Source organism: Dendrobates tinctorius, unplaced genomic scaffold (genome assembly GCF_039654945.1).
Source record: "Dendrobates tinctorius isolate UK_male_01 unplaced genomic scaffold, ASM3965494v1 ptg000103l, whole genome shotgun sequence".
In the NCBI taxonomy this organism is placed as follows: domain Eukaryota; kingdom Metazoa; phylum Chordata; class Amphibia; order Anura; family Dendrobatidae; genus Dendrobates; species Dendrobates tinctorius.
This window is the reverse complement of record NW_027361771.1, coordinates 7,283,791-7,301,914: the sequence shown is the minus strand read 5'-3', so window position 1 is coordinate 7,301,914 and position 18,124 is coordinate 7,283,791. Positions and strand designations below refer to the sequence as shown.

Genomic DNA, 18,124 nt, shown 5'->3' with positions numbered 1-18,124 from the left:
CCCCAATTCACATCAGGACTACAAGATCCCAGGTACTTTCAGCTGCATCACATCTAATGTGGTGTACTTAATAATTTGTACTAAATGTTCAACTGGGGGTCTGTATGTGAAGGAGACCGGGAAAAAACTGAGAACAAGGATGAATTCTCATCGCCACACAATAAGAGAAGAATGGATCTATCTGTGGCAAAACATTTTTGCATGCCGGATCACAGAACCATGGACATGAAATTACTTGCTTTGAAAGGTAATTTCAAATATCAGAGAGACAAAAGTGTCTGGGAGCATAAACTAATGACCTTTGACACACTCAATGCAGGAATGAATGTGCCGCATGGATTTATGTCTTTTTACATCAATTAAGGAATTTGCCCCTCAGACCTTACGGGGGCATCAGGACACAGAACCAGACCCCAATCAGAGGACTATAAAACTTTCACACTTCTTATCTATGCAATGCTCTAATATTTATGGCCACAACTACTTATCACTCTCCCATAATGATATTTATGCTTCATGTCATGTCACTTGTCTTATCTATTGCATTTTTTCTCTGTGCTGTGTCGTGCATAAATATGTGATTCTTCAGATTTTGTATTAGTCTATGCCTGATGAAGAGACCTGCGTAGTCTCGAAAGCTTGTAAATTGTTTCCATCTTTTTAGTTAGCCATTGAAAGGTACTAACCACCGAGGACTCTCAATTCCAAATATTCTTCTATCTACTGGCTAAAACGGTACAAGGATATACATCTTTCCCGTAGACATACTGCACATTTTTAAACCACATTATATTGCACTATGCTTATTTGCTGCAGATTCCACACTGGAAATTCACCAAAAATGTTTTGAAATGGCTGGAAAGTTCTTAGAACTCTTCTCCAGTTACAGGTTCCCATTCAGAAGTGAAAGAAAGTACATGTATTCTACTTCTACAGTTAGTGTAATACAATAGAAATGACAACTTGAGAACAAACAAAAGCTTTATTAAACGTGCATGCTCAAGGGTTAAAGTGACAGTCGCACATTAGATCTGTACTTGGTGACAACATGTTCACACAACAAATATTACAGTACTTCTCAGTCTTACAATGGTAGGACTTGGGGGATTTATAGAGTCCATGTTGGAGACGTCCATCTGTTTACTTCTCTACAGTACAATCATCTGGATAAAAGTGAGGATGAAAAATAAAGATCGCCTGTTCTTCCTTTTGCGGTGCAGCAAAGACTGGAATGTTTCTCACTTAAGAATAGAGTCTGTCCTCCTTTCATGAAACCTTGCTCCTCGTGCGCTGTTTGATTTAAAAAAAATAAAAAAGTTTTACTCTGTGTCGAATCTCCACCGCCACTGCTGCTGCAGACTGGCATCAATAGCATGGAGGCCAAACCGTGAGCTCTTAGCAGAAAGTTTTGTCTACGGTGGCAGAGCTGGTGAGCTCATTAGTTGGCTGTGATGTCAGCATAGCGGCCAATGCCAGACACCGGAAGCAGAGACTCCCTGGTGGACCTGGGGATGGTGAGGCAAGAAACATTTCCATATATACACACACAAACTGCACCTGGGGAGCAAGATTTCCTGAATGGGGTCAACCCCATTAGAACAAACATAACAGATGTCTCTTACTCAATGATTTTACTGCATAAAATACTCTAGACCCCTAAACTAAGCAAGGAGCATACCTCTATATTTGGGATCTCACCCTGGATGGGTTTGTTAAGTGAAATGCTGCCTCCCCTTAGGATTTAACATAGACAATAAACTTTCTCCCCATGGATTTGAAAAACGTAAGCTGTCATCTTGACGACCTTAATCTCTTATGGCATTGTCTAAAGGTGATCTTTCCTGATGATACTCCTTTTAGGCAGCGTTAACATGACTGTTTTACTATTCTATTTTATCTTTTTTATAACAGACAAATGGAAATAGGATCCTGTGCCCTCTGGTTTCAAATCGACGCAGGTCGGTCCCATTGACTTATATGGGAGCTGTCTGGTTTCTATTTGAGACCAAAAGCATTGTGATGCATTTTGGTGTGCCCAGCGCACCGTCAAAAGGATGCATGCGCCGCCAAAAACATACCTGCGCACGGCCTGCATACCCAATGCTAAAGATAGGGTACGCAGGTCGCATGCAGAGTCATGTGCCCATAGGTGGAGCTGACCGGAGGAGGAGCGGCAGAGGGCGGAGCTTCACACCGAGCGTGCGCTGCGCCCCCAAACGCTTGTGTGAAACTAGCCTAAGCCCCCCCATCTGTTCTACATGGAACAGTAAACATAGCCTAAATTAGTCCGCCTGTACCAGGCAGGAGACTGCAGATGGGCACCAGTCAACTAAACAAAACTACTGGTTGGCAAAACGCCAGTCTCTAATTTCTGTGTAATAAGGATCCTTTCCAGCCCCTCATAAGAACAAAGCCTTGGTGCGGTTAGGCCCACTGGTACAGAGGCAGTACAGCGTATGAGGCACCAAACAGACAGGCCAATTGGGCAGTGTAAGCACGCAGCCGCCGACTCGACAAGTGAGCAAAACGTTCATTCGTCAGGTGATTGGATTGTTCGTGCTGGCAGGAAAATCACAGTTCTCGGCAGCACATTGCCGCGCCCTGCATGAGGACAGGGCAATCGTACTCACGATCGTTCTTCCACATACAGTTTTTGCTGTCCACTAAATGAACAACGTGTGTAAGTCGGCCTTTATTGGATATGTTTATGAATTACATCCTTGTTCTTTTGCACAATTCCAGTTTCTGCTATAAGATACGAGATGTTTTTTTTTTCTGGCTGATGCATATAAATGAATCAAACATGGATTAAAAATCCAAATAACAGAACTCTTCAAGCTAAAAACAATCTTTGGTCCCTGGTAAGTACATGGTCAATGGCGGTACGTTGCTTCTTTTGCAGTTGTACCATTAGCTGACCATTAATCTACGAGAGGGATGGGGGAGTAGGGGATTTTCTGCATTTGCCATTGATTCGGACATTAACTGCAGCTTGTTTCTAGAATAAATAAGTTTAATACTGTGTACAGAAAAATCCAAACCAGGACCATGTGAAAACCTAGTCCTAAATCGCTCTAGCGGACAATGTTTACAGGACACAGGTTTATAGGGGTCTCATAAACAGAAGTATGATGATGAATGCAGTCAACGGCTGAGAGCCTTAATGGTTAATGAAGGCATCCATTTGGGAAATCGGAATAAAGTGCTGAAGGGTCCCCGTTACTTGCTGCATCGTGTCTTGTAAACAACCTGAATTCTGAAGCAACGTCACCTCACATTCAGTATCACAGTCTGAATGAAAAAAAAAAAAATAGAAATCTCTGGTCATAACTTTCCCCACTGATCGGAGTCTGGGAACTGGTCCACTTCCCCCACCTCAGTGCTGCACTCCTCTCCGAGCGCAAAGGACAATTTATACCTGAGCCGCACTTTATCCTGCAGGAAAAAAAAAATACAAAATGTGCATTTACAAATGCATATCTGACCAGAAGATAGTTATATCAATGCCATATTCGGTGTAACAGGAGTCTGTCAGCGGAAAATGACTGTTCAAACCAAGCACAGACACCTGGTGCATCCTAACCATAATTGCTTAGCACTCCTTTCCTAATAATTATTCAGCATATATCGCCGTCATTCCCTTCTAAGACAGACAGCTCATATTTTAGGAGATAGGTGGAAAGTTGCACTTAACTCTTTGGCCATGGTGAGGGGGCACCAAGTGACTGTGCCTGTTTTGAACAGTAATTTTTTGCTGACAGATTCTCTTTTACATGGGGTTGCCCAGCCCTAGGTTACTTGCTGCAGTCACTATGTGAATTCTCATATCGCAGTCACTGCACGCTGTGAATATTCTCCAGCGCCGGGAGCGAGCCATCATGTGACAGCAATTACGCTATCTGTATACTTCCGGCCACATTCCAACTAGACTTGCCCGGAATCGCTAGATACACTTGCATTGAGCAAGGTCGTACCCATCTAGTCGGCACGTGACCAGTTGCATACATGCGGTCACACACCCACTGCAGGCACAGAAGAATCCTCAAAATGTGCAATGCACGCAATGTGAAGATTCACAAGTTTGCAATCACAAAGTAACAACAGACTTGTAGTCTAAGACTGGACAATCCCTTTAACAATAGGTCATCAATATCAAAAGGGGATAACCCCTTTACATAGGTCACAAATATATCAGATTGGTAGGGGCGCCGGACCGTTATCAGCTATTTTGGAGGCTGCGTGTAATTGGAGAGCAGAACACCACAGCTCCATACACTGCCAACAACGGCAGCTCGTCCCACTTACCTTCAGAGGATTGGCCAGTAACATGACTTGTGTAATTGATGCTGGGGGTAAGATGGGATTGAATGCTGCCAGGTCTGTCCCAGATGCCGGCTGCAGCTTCACCTTCATTGTCTACATTTAAACAGACAGTTCCAATCATTTTCAGAAGTGTCTATAACATTAATTATACAACAACTTTCCCTTTATCTATTTTTTAGTCATTAATTTGTTTCAGATCAGACACTCCCTGCATAGTGCTAGTACAGATCATCCATGTCCAAATAGAATAAAGAAGAAATTTCACTATTTATTTATTACACTTTGCTTATAGAGCACTATCTTATTCCGCAGCACTTTACAGACATTATCATCACTGTCCCCATTGCGGCTCACAATCTAGATTCCTTATCAGTATGTATTTGGAGTGTGAGAGGAATCCAGAGAACCCGGCGGAAACCCACGCAAACACGGGGAGAACATACAAACTCCTTGCAAATGTTATCATTGGTGGGATTTCAACCCAGGACCCCAGTGCTGCAAGGCTGCAGTGCTAACCACTGAGCCACCGTGCTGCCCATATAAAAACTTTTATGCACCCGTAGGAGTTACGACCAGTTATTTCTCGTGAATATAAAGCATTAGAATACGTAGGTACACAAGTACAATTATGGTAAAGACATCATTTACTCACCTTCGGAACGGCGGCCTGAAAAAGAATTTTTTGGATTGGCAAGGGAGCCGTATTAATCATAGAGATGATTACCACCAGGACATCGGGACGATCAGGTGGACAATCCTTAGCAAAGTGCAGCAATATACGAAAGCCATTCTTATCGTAAGCCGTCAGAGGGAGAAGGGAACCTGGAACATAATTATATCATTTAGTTTTTTTCTCCATTTCAAAGTTTTTAGCAAGACAATTAGAATAACATCAAATAACTGTATAGCTCATTAAGGCTAGTTTCACACTAGCGTATGGAGGAGCTGCGGAGGGATGCGGGCTTCCTCTGTGAAGCTCCGCCCTCAGCCGCACCTCCTCCGGTCAGCTCCGCCTCCATCGGCATGCGGCCTGTGTACCCTATCTTTAGCATTAGGTACGCAGGCCGTGCCAATGTATGCGGATGCCTCCGCATGAGTCGTTTTAACTGTGCGGCGACCACACCAAAATGAAGCATGTTGCGTTCGGCGTCGTTTTGACGGTGCGGCGACCTGCGCCGAACGCAGCATTTTGGTGGGGTCGCCGCACCGTCAAAACGTCGCATGCAGAGGCATCCGAAACATCGTCACGGCCTGCGTACGTAATGCTAAAGATGGGGTACGCAAGCCGCATGCCGACGGAGGCGGAGCTGACCGGAGGAGGTGCGGCCGTGGCCGCAGCTCCTCCATACACTAGTTTGAAACTAGCCTAAGGGATTACAACGTATACATAGAATCAAATATAATGTGTACAAATTATTTTGTTCTCAATAATATCACCTGAACATCACAAAGTAAGGCTGGGTTACATTGCGTCTTTTTGTAGCACAAACAATTTATTTTAACTGTTAAGTGGCAGCTGCAGTCCACCAAACTCTATACAACTCACTGTGCTGCTTTGGACTGGAGCAGCGCTACAAAAGGGGACAGTGTAGCCCAGGCCTTATACGGTTAACAAGAGTTAAAATTGTAGCCCATTCACTTCTATGCAATTCTAAAGTGCAGCAGGCATAATATCCCCTAGGCGGTCCACCCCTAAAGAACTGATACTGCTTTTTTTAAAGAGGACCTTTCACCAAATCTTTCACATTGAACTGCACATACAATGGTTGCAGAGCAGAATAAAATATTTATTTTTTTTAATTACTTTGCCTCTGGTTTGTGGTGATATTAGCAAGCAAAGTATTTGGTAGTTTGCGAGTTAATTTTATTTTCATTAAGGGGTATTCACATCACCAGATCCTATCCCATTACATAGTAGATGTAATAATAATAATACTAAACATAGCAAATACCTCAAATTAGAAATGTAGTATTCTGATTCGCTATGTCACGTACTCCTTGTGGAGGGTATTACAGTAGCTTAGATATCTATGATTACGACCAGCGTCGGACTGGAACACCTTAGGCCCACCAGAGAAAATCATTCTTGGGGCCCACTATGTAGCTGCATAGTTAAATACCAGACCACCAATTGTGCGGTAAAACACACTAATATCCGGGTATAATATAAGGTTGTACATGTCTTAATTATGTAGCAGGAGTTGGGGTAGCCCCCTCATAGAATATAAAGCAGCCCCCTCATAGAATATAATGTAGACCCCTCATAGAATATAATGCAGCCATCTCATAGAATATAATACTGCCCCCCTCATAGGGTATAATGCACCCCCTCATAGGGTATAATGCACCCCCTCATAGGGTATAATGCACCCCCTCATAGGGTATAATACTGCCCCCCTCATAGGGTATAATACTGCCCCCCTCATAGGGTATAATGCACCCCCTCATAGGGTATAATGCACCCCCTCATAGGGTATAATACTGCCCCCCTCATAGGGTATAATACTGCCCCCCTCATAGGGTATAATACTGTCCCCCTCATAGGGTATAATACTGTCCCCCTCATAGGGTATAATGTATCCCCCTCATAGGGTATAATGCTGCCCCCCTCATAGGGTATAATGCTGCCCCCTCATAGGGAATAATGCACCCCCTCATAGGGTATAATGCTGCCCCCTCATAGGGTATAATACTGCCCCCCTCATAGGGAATAATGCACCCCGTCATAGGGAATAATGCTGCCCTCCTCATAGGGTATAATGCTGCCCTCCTCATAGGGTATAATGCTGCCTCCTCATAGGGTATAATGCTGCCCCCCTCATAGGGTATAATGCTGCCTCCTCATAGTGTATAATGCACCCCCTCATAGGGTATAATACTGCCCCCCTCATAGGGTATAATACTGCCCCCCTCATAGGGAATAATGCACCCCGTCATAGGGAATAATGCTGCCCTCCTCATAGGGTATAATGCTGCCTCCTCATAGGGTATAATGCTGCCTCCTCATAGGGTATAATGCTGCCTCCTCATAGGGTATAATGCTGCCCCCCTCATAGGGTATAATACTGCCCCCCTCATAGGGTATAATACTGCCCCCCTCATAGGGAATAATGCTATATAGATATATAGATATAGAGTTAGATAGATATAGATAGAAAGATAGATGTAGAAATAGATATAGATAGTAGATAGTAGATAATGGATAGAAAGTAGATAATGGATAGATATAGATAGAAAGATTCATAGAGATAGAGATAGATAGAGATAGATATAAAGATAGATATATAAAGAAATATAGATAGATAGATCTATAGGTAGATAGATATAGAGATAGATAGAAAATAGATAATGGATAGATAGATATAGAGATAGATAGCTATAGATAGAAAGATATAGAGAAAGATATAGAGATAGATAGATATATAGATAGAGATAGATAATAGAGATAGATAATAGATAGAGATAGATAATAGAGATATACAGATATAATAATAATAATAATATAGACATATATAGATAGATATAGAGATAAATATATATAGATAGATGGCTATAAATAAAAATAGATATAGAGATATATATAGAGATAGATAGATATAGAAATAATAGATATAGAGATAGATATAGACAGATAGATATAGAGATAGATATAGAGATAATAGCTAGATATAGAGATATGTATAGAGATAGATAGATATAGAGTTAGAAAGAAAGATAGATATAGAGAGAGATATAGAGATAGAGATAGCTAGATAGATACATATAGATAATAGAGATAATAGATAGATATAATAGATAGATATAGAGATAGATGGATAGATCAATAGATAGATAGATAAAGAGAGAGATAGAGATAGATAGATAATGAGATATAGAGATAGATATAGAGATATAGTGTTAGAAAGATAGATATAGAGATAGATAGATATAGATAGATATAGAGATAGATATGGATATAGAGATAACAGATAGATATAGAGATAGATAGATAGATAGATAGATATAGAGATAGCTAGATATAGAGATAGATAGATAGATAGATATAGAGATAATATATAGATAGCTATAGAGAGAGAGATATAGAGATAGATATAGAGAGAAACAGATATAGATATAGAGATAGATATAGAGATAGATAGGTAGATAGAGATAGAGATAATAGATAGATATAGAGATAGATATAGATATAAAGATAGATAGAGATAGAGAGAGCGGTAGATAGATAGATATAGAGAGATAGATACAGAGATCGATAAATAGATAGAGAGAGATACAGATAATAGATAGAGATAGATAGATAAAGATAGATAATAAATATAGAGATAATAGATAGATATAGAGATAGAGTAAGATAGAAAGATATAGAGATAGGTAGATATAGATAATAGAGATAGCTAGATAGATAGACATAATAGATAGATATAGATATAGATAGATATAGAGATAGATGTAGAGATAGAAAGATAGATATAGAGATAGAGCGATAGATAGATATAGATAATAGAGATAAATAGATAGATAGAGAAAGATAGATATAGAGATAGATATAGAGATAGATAGATATACAGAGAGATAGATATAGAGAGAGATAGATAGATAGATATAGAGAGAGATATAGAGAGAAATAGATATAGATATAGAGATAATAGATATATATAGAGATAGATAGATATAGATATAGAGAGATAGATACAGAGAAAAGATATAGAGATAAATAGATAGAGATAGATAGATATATATAGATATAGAGATATAAAGATAGATATAGAGATAGAGCGATAGATAGATAGATATACAGAGAGATAGATATAGAGATAGAGATATATAGATAGATAGCTATAGAGAGAGATATAGAGATAGATATAGAGAGAAATAGATATAGAGATAGATATAGAGATAGATATATAAAGATAGATATAGAGATAGATATAGAGATAGAGCGATAGATAGCGAGAGATATAGATATAGAGATAGATAGATACAGAGAAAAGATATAGAGATAGATAACGGATAGATAAATAGATAGATAGGTATAGAGATAGATAGATATAGATATTAGATAGAGATATATATAGATAAAGATAGATATAGATGGTAGCTAGATAGATAATAAATATAGAGATAATAGATATAGAGATAGATAGAGTAAGAAAGATATAGAGATAGATAGATAGACATAATAGATAGATATAGAAAGATATAGAGATAGATAGATAGATAGATGTAGAGATAGAAAGATAGATATAAAGATAGAGCGATAGATAGAGATAGATATAGAAATAGATAGATATAGAAAGATAGATAGATATAAGAGAGATAGAGAGAGATATATAGAGATATAGAGATAGATAGATAGAGAGACAGATAGAGAGAGCGAGAGAGATATAAAAAAAAACCAAAAAACACAATACTCACCTCTCCTCCTCGCTCCCACGCTGATCCCGGCTTCAGTGTCAGGAGCTGCCCCCTCTGCCAGACACACAGCGGGTGCGCGATGTAGTGACGTCATCGCGCACTGGCTGTGAGCCAGGAGCAGAGAGGACTGAGGGCGGCGCCGGCCCTGATTTACAGCTGTAGTCTGCAGAGCGGCTTACTGGGCTGGGGGCGGGGCCTCTGGGGGTGGAGACCTGAAATGATATTCACTGCTTCGCAGTGAATATTCATTTCTCTTTAGCAGCGGGGACAGGGGCTCCTGCCTCCTGACACCAGCTGCTGCTCCGCTGGCGGGGGCCCCCATAGCAGCTGCATGGTGTGCGACACACCACTGGCTGAGGGCCCCTGGAGCAGCGGGGGCCCTAGGCAACTGCTGGCCCTGTATGCCAGCAGGTGCCAGGGCCCACCAGATGCCAGGGCCCACCGGAGAATCCACCGGTTCTCCGGTGGGCCAGTCCGACGCTGATTACGACCACTAATGGCTAACTATTACTATATGAGAGGTCGTAACCATGAATACCTCAGCTACTGCAATACCTTGCACGTGGGGTAAGAGACAAAGCGAATCAAAAGAACTATACTACATTTCGATTTGGAGGCATTTTCTAATATTATTATTACACTTGCAATGTATTAGAATAGGATCTTGGAGATGGGAATGCCCTTTAAGTCCAAGTGGTCGTAATCATAGTTTTTATTGGGGGCGTGTACTTATTCCCCTTGTATGAAATTGACCAATCAATCATAGTAAGGCAGCAACAATCAAGCGAAAGAAGAACATGCCCCCACCATAGCTTAGACCAGGCTACTCCTGTGTGAGGTATATAATGACAGACCGCCTGATCTCACTGCAGAGCCATTACAAGTTGATATAAGAAAAGTAGACATAAGGATTACGGATAACTTTGAGCTCTCGTCCCCTGGTAGTCAATGTGGGGAGAGGGGCAGCACCAGGGCTGTGGAGTCGGTAAGCCACAGTTGCGACTCCGACTCCTGGATTTTATCAGGCTCCGACTCCGGCTCCTTCATAAATGGCCAATTCATAACAACAAATTTACTGTTGTAAAATATTAAACATCGTGCTTATTCAGTTTCTCACCATCATATAAGTAATCAGACCACTTAGAGCAAAAACTACATTTATTAGAATACAATTAGAATATAGCAAATAACTTTTATAAACTTTTCTAAACTGTAAGTAAATATGCAATAAACACTTTTATGCAGTTAATAAGAAGAAATCTATAAATTTGTCCTCAGAAAAAGTATTGCCTCTGTCAGATCCTCCTTCATGGATGCCCTCAAATCTGATCTAATTATTTTGAGAGCAGAGAACAACCTCTCTACACTAACTTGTGTTGGTGGCAAAGCAGTAACCACTCGGGCAACATCTCTGACAATGTCAAGATACAGAGGAATCGCTTGTTGCACTGTTATTTTTGATGAACGGTCAAATTTCTCAATTTCTTTTAGTGCACATGAAAAATTCTGCTGAAATGTACTGGCTGTGTTCCTTGATGGGGATGACTCTTCTTCTATGCGGGAACGCTTGTCACGGTCCTTGTGATCCAAATATTTTTCGAAATTAAATTCTTCATCAGTTGATGATGAGGGTGAAGATGTGGCAGGACGACCAAATTCTTCTTGTTCCTCCAGACTGTTCTGCAACCCTTTCATCCTTACTGCTATTTCAAACAGAGCTTCTTTTCCTTTACTTAGCTGTTGATCATCTAGAAGAATCCGATGCATTGGGTCTACATAAACAGCTGCCAAAAGAATGTTATTTTGTAATAGTAGCTCCTCTCTCCGATTCATTGATGTAGCAATGCCACTTGCAATTAACCCTCCTCTTTGGGACAGGCGAAACATCAGGTTCTTCCACTCCTTTAAGAAAATACCTGGAGTTAAGTCCTCTGCTTGTAATTTTTTAGTCACTGTAAATGGGTGCTCTAGCAATTTTTCCAGCTCAGTCACCTGATTCCACTGACTTTCATTTAGCGTCAGTTGAGGGTTAGCCATATCTACAAGAAAGGTTTTCAGTTCAACCAAGCGCTGAATCATTAAGTAAGTACTGCCCCATCGTGTGGCTTGATCAATAATTGCCACTTTTCCAGCACGTCTCTTCAAAATTGAGTCAACTTTAGGGGTTCTGGCAACAGTAGCCAATTTTCTCACCTTGCCAATCAGTGCAGCAGCATGTCCTTCTTGCAGACTGTCTCTTATAGCCAGCTGTAGCGTATGCACAACACAGCGCATGTGATGAATGAAAGAACATATTGACACAGTTTCAACAAGATCATCTAAACTATCATGTTGCTGTTCATCTGAAGCAACTTCAGTTTGCTCCTCAGTTACAATACTGTGTTCCTCTATTTCAAATATTTCTGTGTCTGTGGACCCAGAATGTTCTTCTAGCTGCTGGTCACCATCATTACTCTCATTCATTAGCTTAATAGTACTTATCATATTTGAAGCATTGTCAGTTACGACAGAAAGAACTTGCTCTTTTTTAAGTTCATAGTCTTGCAGAACCTTTTCCACCAAGACCTGGAGAAACTCACTGGTGTGATGAGCTTTGGTGTCTTTTACTGCCAATGTCTTGGTAACTATTTCATTTTTGTCACAAACAAATCGGACATTGATGGCAAAATAGTTCACTCTGTGACGTGTGCAGGCATCCATTTTAAGAAACAGAAAGCGTCCCTTGAGAGTTTTTTTAAGTTCTTCCTTTTGTTTAAAAGCTTCTTCGATTACTAATTTTCTAATACTCTCTCTCTTCAGAAAAACACCAAGCTTGCGGGCCATTTCCCCATTCAGACACATAAAAGCTGGTCGTGAAAATAATGAAATAGGCACACTATCCTTTACAACAAGCTCTATGATCTGTTTTTTAAATGTATCTACTGTCATTGTCACAGTAACTTTGTCACTGACAAAATATCTTGCAACTGATGGCTGCAAAGTTCTCTCCTCCTTTGTTTGGCTGGAAGAGCTGGGCACTGGTTCATTGGTTTGGATGCAGTCTTTCTCATCCACTGCTTTCAGTACTTCTGGATGAAAGCGCTGTAAATGTCTCTTTAGATTAGAAGCTCTGGTAGGAGCATTTTTATCTTTGCCTGAATATGCACTCATCTTGGCTTCACAGCATTTGTTTTCGTCTGGATCATTTGTCATACACTGACAGACATAATGTTTTCTATCTTGAGTGATGGTGAAATGTTCAAATACAGCTGATTTAATGTGATGCTTCTTTGACATTCTCAGGTTTTTAATTCTGCATTCACAATCCAAATGACAATTGTTTTTCCTAAAAACAATTGTACAAAATTATTGCCAGGTCGTACAACTGATATAGTGGTCAGTAATACTGTTATTATTCCTCATGTACTCACAGTTAACTGATGCAAAGTGTGTTGAAAGGATAATACTTCTTACAGTCTTCCTCTTCTGAGTAGCAGGCAGCTGTGAGATGCTTGGAAGACGCACACCTAGTATGATCTAGACTAAAGGAGGAGCTTTACTACTAAGAATTTGCAACACATTTTCACTTTCATACATTGTAAGTAGGGGGGTTGGGGCAGCATGAGGTTAACCAAGTATAAGATTAGATAAGGGCAGTGGAGAACAGTGACACACAAGAAGTAAGAAATGTCTCTATCTCCAGCAGAACTGCTTGTCACTGTTGTTCATAGTTTGATAGAACATATATATTTGAGTAACATTTATAAAATTCATATGAAAGTTCAATTATGAAATATTAATACATTTTTCTTAAAGCTGGAGTCGGAGTCGGTACATTTCTACCGACTCCGACCAAAACTAACTCCGACTCCACGACTCCGAATCCACAGCCCTGGGCAGCACAGCACAACTGAATTTACCTGTGTCACATTACAAACCCTTTTGCTATCTCTCATCCTCTCAGCACTGCACCTCCTCTGCTGCAGTGCCCCTTTTGTCCACACTGCCTGTCCAGACATTAGAACTTAAAGGCATCAGTAATGACATGTGTCTTTTGTGCTTAACTTGTACTCACTTCCCAGTGAGATCAGGGCTGTCATATTTCATACAGGAGTAGCCTGTTCTAAGCTATGGTGGGGGAGAGTGCTTCTAGCTCTTCTTTGTTGCTGTCAGTTTACAACTGGTCAATGTCATACAGGGCGGAGAAATACATGAACCCCAGTGAAAACGCTCTGCTAACCAACATGAACTCATTAGCAATCAAATACTAATATATCTATATAAAAGTGAGGCAAAATTTAAAAAAAAACACATTTTATTTTACTCTGTGGACACTATTCCATCATTTGTTCAATTCAATATAAATAATTTGGTGAACGGTCGTGTTTAAAAGGGTTTTCTTATAATAGAAAATACCATCACTGCTTGATTGTTAATGGTCCAATTTCTCCCAGTACCGCTCCAGTCCCACACCGTCATCTTATGACCTCAACGTGACTGGAAATCAGAGGTAACAGTCACAAGCTCTCAATGCAAGTCTACGAGAGTCTCATTCTAGCTCGCATTGACTTGTATTGAGTAATGACAGCAAACACTTTAGTGAACCCGGCAGGTACAGAAGACTGACCTGAGTGGCGCCGATAAAAGAGATTGACAACTTACTGGGTCTTATGGATTCCAAGGGTACAGTCACATTTGTAAGAGAAATGTAGGAGCCTTTCTGAGGACTTTCCTGATGATGTGGTAAGAAGAGTGGGCTACTAGGGGCAATAGGCAAGGAGCCAAACGATGGTGCAGAAACCACAGCTCCAAAAGCATTTGCAGGCTGTAGTGCTGCCAGGGTTGCCATTGTGCTGGGAACAGTAACAGAAGTGGCAGACTTAGCTGATACTCTAACAGGAAAAATACAAAATTAGATTAGATATGCAATTTGGGTTAAAAAAAAAAAAAAAAAAAGAAAAAAAAAGGTCAATCATAGAACATTTTCATGCCAAACACACCCTTTTGCTTCCTCTAAAAGTTGCTGTCCAAGCACTTCAAGTTCATGAAGTTTAATGCCCCCTATAGGGGGAGCAGTTGTGGGCACGGTTGTAGGAGCAGTACTAAATACAGTAGTGTAGGTAGCGGCAGTGGAGTAGGAATTAATTGAACCCATGGGGATTACTGGCTGCGCTAATAATGGGGTGACTGTTGAGGTAAGTGGATCCATTGAGGGTCCTGTGAAAAAATCGATTTCTTTGCTTTCCACCTGAAAGACAGTCAGGGCTCGTGTTAAGAAAATCTCCAAATACACAATTCACAAGAAGTACAGTAAATTAAAAGAGCGACAAGTGTGAAAAGGGCCATACCTTGGAGCTTGGACACAATTCCTTTGCTATATTTGATGGTGGATCATCAATACCTTAGAAGAAAGGTTGGTAACATTAGACAGAAAACATGATCATGTATTTCACTACATTTGCCCATAAACAAGAAAAATATTATTTGCAGATTTCTCTCTCGCAATGATAAAGATCTGGATAAAATTTTGTCTTGTAAGAGTTAAATAATTTATGCCCTATAATAATAGTGATGTAACCAGATCGGGAAGCTGGGGACAACACAACTCATAATATATTACACCATGACTTCCATTTCCAGCAGTGAGCAGATTACCTAGATGAAGCAACTCCTCATCTAATAAGCAGAGCGAGGTGGTGGCACTGTTCATGTGAGCAAGACTGTCCAAGGAGGAGCAAGGTCTGGACTGTGCTGGTATCAGTGGAGGTGGAGGAAGGATGGGGATCAGTGCTGATGGTTGCTCTGCTACATCAGAGAGGAGCGTTGGGCCTTCAGGTGGACTTGTAGGCTCAAATCCTGCCAGATCGATTAGAGTGGGTAAACTCGTGCTTGTCTCGGTCACCTCTGATTATCAAACAATAATGAATGAAAATAAATTAGAATTCAACATGAACAGAAGAAAAGTCAGACTTAAATTAAGCCAGTAACATGTTCTAATAAAAGGACAGCACCACTCAAACACCTCCAGTAACTCCCCTGCTCTGATTTAGTTTTTTGCTAGATTAGTATATGGCTAGGGTATTTTTACTGTTGGGGGCTCTAATTCCTAATTATAGGACAGAATCTTCACGATTTTGGCTCTGAATATCATTATTTTTTTTATTTAAAATGAAATATCTAAGATGCAATTGAAGTGTAGACTTTTCGTTTTAATTAAGGAGTTGAACCATTCCTCTACAGAGATTCCTCATTTCAAGGGCTCAAAAGTAATTGGGCAAATAACCATTTTCATAAGTAAAATGTTCATTTTTAATACTTTGTAGAGAATTCTTTGCAGGCAATGACTGCCTGAAGACTAGAAGCCATGAACGTCACCAAACGCCGTGGCCAATTCTTTCAGATGCTTTGTCAGGCCTTTACTTCAGCTGACTTCAGTTTTTGCTTGTTTGTGGGTCTTACTGCCTTAAAGAGGTTTTCCAATACTTTATCACAGATAACCTATCTTTTGGATAGGTCATCAATGCCTGATCGGTCAGGGTCCGACACCCCCACCAGTCAGCTGCTCTCGGTGTCGGATGGAAATGTTCAATTGCGAAGCTCCTCCGTCTTCTGATAGTGGCCACAGCCGGGTACTGCACATCTGCCTGCTATTGATTTGAATAGGAGACGGCCGTGCAGCACCTAGCTGCGGCCACTATCAGAAGACTGAGAAGCTCCGCAATTGAGCATTTCTGGCCAGTGGCTGCTGGCACCTAAAACAGCTGGGGGCGCCGGGTGTCAGACCCTGACGACCGGCCAGACATTGATGACATCCCAAGCATAGGTCATCAGTGATAGAATGAAACGTATTAAAAAAAGGTTATTGCAGAGAAAAAGATATTACGGTGGTATCCCATTAATACAATGATGTGCCTTCAAGTGGTTAGGAAGGCTCCCTAAAGCTATAATAACTCCAACTAAATGTCCTAGATATATCTACATCGAATAGATAATTAGTAATATAGCTCACATGGAATCAGCCCCTCCGAAAGGTTGCAACCAGACATTAACATTAGATTTATAAAAAGAAATCAGGACACTGTCTAACGTCTAACCTTAGTGGAAGCACTTCCATCAAAATTGTTATCCTCTTAAAGGGAACCAGTCAGCAGGATTGTGCTGAGCAACCTACAGACAGTGTCAGGTCGGCACCATTATACTGATTAATACGACTCCTTGGTTGATGAAATCCGTCTTGTGGTTGTTATTTAATCTTTATTTTCAATCTTGAGTTAATGATATGCTTGTGCTCCAGGGTGCGCCCGCTGGGCCTATGCAGTAGCAGCTATCGGTGTATCGCTTTACAAGACGCTCCGGATTATAAGACGCACCCAAAATTTTGAGGAGAAGAATAGCAAAAAACTTTTTAATAAAATGGTGGTGCTTCTTATAATCCATGCGTCTTATTGCTTACGGGGGTGGTGGCTGCTGCGAAGCGGGGTCTCAGGGTTGCCGCTGGAGTAGGCAGGAGTGGAATGTTGCTGAAGGCCGGGATGAGAGGGTGTTCCGATACCGCCGCTGTGCTCTGTCCCCTGTGTTGCTGTCACTGCGCTCTGTTCCTGGTGCTGCTGCCGCCGCGCTCTGTACATTGTGCTGCCACCATGCTCTAAACTCCCGTGCTTGCCGCCGCCGTGCTCTGTCCCGTGCTGCATGGGGGGCTCTGCCGTTCCATCCATGCATTCCTGTGCGTGTGCTGTGGATCCCTCCCAGGAAAATGGCTGCCGGGAGGCAGCGCATGCGCAGATACAGATCTCGGCACTGAAATCTCGGAAGATGAAATTTCAGAAATCTCATCTCCCGAGATTTCAGTGCCGAGATCTCCATCTGCGCATGCGCGGCCTCCCGGCGGACATTTTCCTGGAAGGGATCCACCGCGCACACACAGGAAAGCATGGATGGAATGGCAGAGCCCCCCACGCAGCACGGGACAGAGCACGGCGGCTGGGGCAGGCACCGGGGGGAAAGAGAGCGGGCGGCAGCACCAGGGAAAGAGCGTGGCGGCAAGCACCAGGGGACAGAGCACGCCGACAAGCACCGGACACCCGCAGCAGCAGCACGATAAGACATATCCGCATTGTAAGACGCACCCCCATTTTCTCCGAAAATTTTTGGGAAAAAAAGTGAGTCTTACAAAGCGAAAAATACAGTATAGAGGTGATCTGATAGCTGCTACTGTGTAGCAGGCGGGGGCCATTTTAAAACTGATTTTTTTTATACTCCTCATGATAACCTGAAGCACATTTATTAAGTGCACATTAAACATGCGATTATGCTGCAGCGCAGGTGCCACAGCCGGCACCTGGCTGCAGAAGTTTTTTTTTTCTTCAGTATGTGCAGGTATTCATTAAGTTAACTAGGGGGCAGGTCA

The 18,124-nt window shown here is 41.4% G+C and overlaps 1 protein-coding gene across 1 annotated transcript in view; it reads right to left on the bottom strand.

Annotated features, from left to right (window-relative positions):
• Positions 1–963: 963 nt before the first annotated feature.
• The window catches only part of GGA3 (golgi associated, gamma adaptin ear containing, ARF binding protein 3), a 64,153-nt gene continuing 46,992 nt past the window's right edge, over positions 964–18,124 (bottom strand). The window contains exons 11-17 of the mRNA XM_073588021.1: positions 15,373–15,621; positions 15,066–15,118; positions 14,718–14,965; positions 14,380–14,609; positions 4,976–5,145; positions 4,306–4,416; positions 964–3,435 (exon numbers count right to left, since the gene is read on the bottom strand). Coding sequence (XP_073444122.1) covers positions 3,325–3,435; positions 4,306–4,416; positions 4,976–5,145; positions 14,380–14,609; positions 14,718–14,965; positions 15,066–15,118; positions 15,373–15,621 — 1,172 coding nt within the window. The 3' untranslated portion in view covers positions 964–3,324. The remainder of the gene's footprint in view (positions 3,436–4,305; positions 4,417–4,975; positions 5,146–14,379; positions 14,610–14,717; positions 14,966–15,065; positions 15,119–15,372; positions 15,622–18,124) is intronic.